Below are 5,432 nucleotides of genomic sequence, written 5' to 3'. Positions count from 1 at the left end.
GGTCCCACCCCAGGATACGGACCCCAGCCCCGGCGGACGTGGTCTCACCGGCTGCCTCCCCAACCCCAATCTTCAGCTCCCTCACTGAGGGGGCCGGGGGTGGGGGCTGTGCAGACTTGGCTCTCATAGGTCGCAGGCAGGCTCTCTGTCCCTGCCTGGGTTTCCCCATCTAAGGAGCGGGGCTGGCCGAAAGGAGGAATGGTGCGGGTGTGCTACTGCTGTTTGCTGGAGAGGCGCGTCCCCGGACCCACTAACGACGGGCTCCGGGGGTGGGGGACTCGGCGGGGTGCGCCTGCACCACGATGCCGCCCCAGCCTCCTCCTCCATGGCGATGGGATGGGGCATGGCCCCCGCGCCCTACTCGAGCCCGCGGGTGGGAGCAGGTGCTCGGATTGGAGCTGGCCAGCAGCGGGGAGGCTGGCGGCCCTCGCGGCCCCATCCCGTGACCGTGTCCTTTGTCCCATGGCTGGCACTGGGGACTCGGGAGCCAAAGGTTGCGCAGTAGGGAGACATGGGCGCGAACCCCGGGCCAGCGTGTCAGGGGCGCCCGTGGCGGCGTCCCGCGTGAGCAGTGGGTCGTCGAGGAGGGCGATGGCGGTGGCTCCGGACAAGCCCCGAGTGTCGGGGGCTGCCCAACAAGTACCGCGCGAGCGGCGGTCCAGCGGCGGGCCGAGCGCATGCGCTGGCCTGCACCGTCCGGGCGCGCCATGACGCCATCAGCTCGCGCCACCCGACTTCCGGGCGCTGGCGGCCCCGCCCCCACCAGCCTGGGCCCCGCCCCGAGGGCGCCAGCGGCCGGCGCGTCGCTCCTACGTCGCCAGAGACTGGGCCCGGGGGTGGGGCTCCTCCCTCACGAACGGGGCCTCCGGGCCGACCTTTAGCCGAAGGCCCCGCGGGCGCAGGGAGGTCCCCGGGCCCTCAGCTAAAGGTCGACCGGCCGGAGGCGGGGCTCCTGGAGAGCGGCCGCGGGCCGACCGGCGGCGGGTCCGAGAGCTTGAGCCCGAGGCCGGTTTTCAGCCGGGGCTTGGGCGGCGAGCCGCCGCAGGCGTCTGAGCACAGGGACTGAGATGGCCCTTGCCTGGAGGTCTCCTCGGGAGACAGCCACCCCTTGGCCGAGTGGGGCCTCAGGTCCAGGCCCGGCCAGTGGAGGAATAAATAGGTGTGGCCGGCCCGGCCGAGGAAACAAAAGTGACGACGGTTGTGGTGGGCGGGGTGGGATCAGGGCCCGGCCCAGTCTACGCAGACGAGGTGGTTCTCGCGTAGTCTCAGGTGGGCGTGGAAGGAGGCGAGCTACCGGGCGACGGCCAGGGGCCGCCGTGTTTTCCTTGGGGCACCCGCTTGGTCGGCCTAGGCCGCGTCTCTCCGCGGTCCTAGCTGTTCTCTGTGGCCCGCCCGCGGTCCTTTTCGGTCCCTTCTCTGCTGTGGCCGCCTCTCTCTCTCTCTCTTTGGCCCTGTTCCCAGATCTTGAGGATGCAGGTCCTCAGACCCCCTGATTCTGTGCAGGGAATCTGAGAACACGTAGGAAGTATAATGTCAGTGAGGAAAGTAGTCTGGCGTCCTCAGCTCTGATTGTTTGCTGTGAAGGCTGAGGACAGCCTAAAACATGGAATTCTCTTTGTTGGCTAAAAGGGGAGAGACCCACTCGTCAGGAGCAATTCTGTGTGTGTACTAAGCTCTGATTGCCCTTCATCACCTACACAAGGACATGGAAAAATCCAGGGGATGCCTGTAGGGTAGTGGGGTAGGGGAGGGTTCAAAGAAGTCGGGCAGGGGGCCCTGCCTAGAGGCAGGGTAGGACACCCCTCCTCAGCCACACAGTGGTGACATGGGGCTGGGAGTTGGCCAAGACCTGCCCCCGGGATGGCCACCATCTCACCCTTTGCTCCCTCGGCCTGTCTCTGAGGCCATTGTCCTGGGCACACTTCCTGATGACCCCGGGCTCAAGACGATGCCAGGTGGTGAAGGTTGCTTAATGCTGAGTGGCTTCCAGTTGGGCTCAGACGTTTCTGGCTGTGGGCCGGATACCCTGACCCAGAGTCTGCATTCAGCTCACAATTCCTCTGATAATGCAGGCACAGCTGCCCCCAGGGTTCTCCCTGGCCCTGACCTGTGTGTCCAGGTTGGCCAGGGTGGGGCGGGGGAGAACCACCCTGGAAGTGGAGTTTTTCGCCTCTCAACTGCTCAAAGTTCTGCCCCCGTCATTCTGCCCCTTGGCCTAGTGCTGCAAGGGCAATGTTCCCTGCCATTGTTTTCCTCCCCGCGGCTTTCCAGACCTTGATTAAGTGCACTGGGCTCTCTGCAGACACCTACCTGCCTGCCCCTCTAGCCACTCTGCACTGGCTCACTTCCCTCCAGCTTTGCTGACGTTGTCTCAGGCAGTGCCCCAGCCCCGCTCCCCTCAAGTCTCAGCTGCAGAACCAAGGCTTTGACTAATCCCACCCTCTGTCAACAGGTGGGGTAGGTGGGGGACGGGTGGCTTCTCCTCGCTTACAGCCTCAGGGGACGCGGGCCCAGGTCCGCTACCTTTTCCGTCTGGCCCTGCCGTCCACCTTGTGCTCTGGCACAGGCGAGGGCGCCCTGCCCCTTCTGGGAACAGGTCCCAACACTTTCCTTCCGGCTCAGTGCAGCCCGGCCCCTTCCTCTTTAGGAAAGGAGGTGGGGACAGGGCTGGGGGTGCTGGTAGGCATCAGTGAGCAGACGCCACTCCCAGAGGTACTTGTGGCCGTGTCCACTCAGGGCCCAGCTCTGGGGCTCCGCCACGTCTAGGAACTAGCTGGGACCCCGGGGCCCTGCTAAATCTCCCTGAGGACTCCCTCTGCAGAGAGTTCTCAGCGCCCTCCAGACACTACAGCACTCCGTAGCCCACAGGGCTGGGCTCTCACTTCACAGTTGGGAAGTGGGATTTACGTGGCTTGCCTCAGCCTGTGAGCAGTCAAGCTTTGTTGCCAGGCCCTTTCTCCTCCTCCTGTGAGGAGAGGGCACAGTTTGCTCCTTGCACCCCTCAAACCCACCCTCGGCACCCAGATCTACCTGACTCCAGAGGTCCAGGTGCTGTGGGGCTCTCCCCTGAAGGGAGCAGCTCCAGGAGTGGGGCTTGCCCGCTAGTTGAGCCAAGTCCTCTGTGTGGCTTTTGCTGCAGTCACTTGGACGAGGTCCCTCTGCCCCTGCACAGCCTGAGGCACCTCCTCCACTTGGCTCGCAGGTGGTCCAGCCAGATCTGGGCCAGGGGGACCCTCCGGTTCAAGGCTCTCTGGCCCCTGTGCTGGGCTGGGCTCCCAGCTGTGCCTGGGCCCTGGGGGAAGGTGGGCTCCAGCAAGGGGGACACCCTACTCTGAAGTTCAGTGCTGTTGGGTGAGGGCCCCAAGTGCCCACTACCTCCCAGCCTCGGTGAAGCATTAACGGCCTCTTGCTCAGTCTCAGGGCACCAGAAAATGGTCACCCCGAAGCAGTTCCCCGTGAGACCACCGGGAAACCATGAGGGAGTGAGGTGGGCTGGGCCCCAGGCTGCACGGTGGACAAAAGCCCCTTCTCCAGGCCCGACCACCTGCTGCCCGCCAGATGACCCCCAAGGACACACCCTCCGGCTCTCTTGCAGGATCTTGCCTCCTGCTCACAGGCAAGGCCTGGCGCCAGGCATCCCGGGGGTTGGCGCCATGCCACAGCTTGCTTGCCCACCAGGCCCCCTGGCAGGGTCCTTGGTGAGGAGTGGGCCTGCCCTTTGCAGAGGCGTGGGCTCACAACAGGGACAGGAGGCTGCAACAGGATCCGGTTTATTGCCTTGGAAGGGTGGTCCTGAGAGTGGCAGGTGCCACCCTGTCCCGGGCGGAGGGAGGGCCCGAGGGCCATTAAGGCCAGTGGCAGGAAAAGCGGGGGCCACGCAGCCCCTGGAATGCAGTGAGGCCAGGCTGAGGCCCGGAGGCAGCTGTGGTGGGCCGGGGCACTGCCCCTGCTGCCCAGGGTGGAAGGCACCGGGCTGGGACGTGACCCCGGCCACACGGGCACCCCGGGTCACAGGACACGAAACATGGAACACAGGCACACAAGCACGTGGACAAGCGGGCAGATTCACAGGCCAGAGGGACACACAGTCTCAGCTGGACACAGACACTGTGGTGGTGGATACAGACCACAGAGGACGTGAGGACCTGGCACGGCACACCCAGGCCACGGAGCACGCGGGACAGGGAAGGGCCTTTTGGCACGACTGCGCTGGAATTGTAAGAGGGGGCGCTGGGGACGGCCCGCGCGCAGACCCCAGGGCTCAGTCCGTCCTCCACACTTTGTTGAGAAGCTTCACCACCTCGTCGTAGATGATGAACACGATGGCCACGTCCAGGCAGACCCGGCCGAGGCGCGGGACAGTGCCCTTGTAGAACGCCTTGAGTCCCTCGTTCCTCAGGATCTGCAGGCCGCAGTCCAACGTGTTCCGGTACTTGTGTGCTTCCAGTCCCTGCATCCCGGTCTTGACCACGTCCAGTGGAGTGTTCCCGAAGACACTGGCTGCGCCCGCGATGGCTCCGAACACACCAGTGATCAGTGGGTTCATGGGTTTGTTGGGGTTGTCTCCTGGATGGGGGTGAAGGCTGGGGTCAGACGGGGATAGGGGGCTAGGGCAGGGCTCCAGGCCTGGAGTGGGGGTCTTGGGCCGCGAACATACCTCGGTACCAGTTGCGCAGGGAAGTCATGACGAAGAAGCGGATGGCCTGATTGGATCCCTGCTTCAGCACGGTGGCCGTGAGGCCTTGGTACGTCCCCTTCAGCCCTAGGGCAAGCAGGCACGGCAGTCACACCGACGGCCTCCCAGACGGATGCAGGAGCGCCAAGGCAGGAAGCGCCGGTGGCGGCCCTGGGCAGCCTGGCCCAGGTCCCTGACCCCACCAGAGGGCAAGGCCGAGCGGCTCACCTTGTTCCCGCACGATCTCCCTGACCCCGTGGAAGAATCCTCGGTATTTGGGGCTGGCAGAGGTCTGGTCATGGATAAATTTCACCTGAGGAAGAGGCGGCAAGGCGCTGGCTTCCAGGGGTGCAGGGCGCGGGCGCACCTGGCCGCCTTACGGAGGAGCCTCTGCAGTCATGTTTACTAGTTTTTCAAATAATTTAGGCAGCAGACACGTGTGACCTTGTTTTGTGCTAAGTTTTTTTAAGGCAGTGTTATCCTCCCACTGCCTCGAGGATAGAGTCCAGCCCCCAGGAGGCTCTTCAGGCGGGCTTTCTGCGCCGGGATCCCCGGGCAGACTCCTGCCCACCTCGACGGTCTCCGCGGGGCAAGACCCCTGCCCACCTCGACAGTCTCCGCGGGGCACAATGCCACCACCCCGCCACCCCAGCGCTGTCTCGCGCCTTGTCTCCTACGGGGACCTGCCCACCTTGATGGTCTCCATGGGGCACACGACCACCACGGCCTCGGCCACTCCGGCGCCCAGGCCGCACAG

General features: G+C 65.0%; 1 protein-coding gene across 1 annotated transcript; it reads right to left on the bottom strand.

Moving 5' to 3' along the window:
• Positions 1-3,754: 3,754 nt before the first annotated feature.
• On the bottom strand, positions 3,755-5,429 carry SLC25A1 (solute carrier family 25 (mitochondrial carrier; citrate transporter), member 1; the record flags this gene model as incomplete). Its single annotated transcript, XM_010840251.1, has 4 exons — positions 3,755-4,566; positions 4,658-4,762; positions 4,904-4,988; positions 5,367-5,429. Coding segments are annotated over 4 exons (558 nt in total), but the record flags the coding sequence as incomplete, so codon positions are not given.
• Positions 5,430-5,432: the final 3 nt, after the last annotated feature.

Source organism: Bison bison, unplaced genomic scaffold (genome assembly GCF_000754665.1).
Source record: "Bison bison bison isolate TAMUID 2011002044 unplaced genomic scaffold, Bison_UMD1.0 scf7180017846591, whole genome shotgun sequence".
Taxonomy (NCBI): domain Eukaryota; kingdom Metazoa; phylum Chordata; class Mammalia; order Artiodactyla; family Bovidae; genus Bison; species Bison bison.
This window is presented reverse-complemented; position numbering and strand designations above follow the sequence as displayed.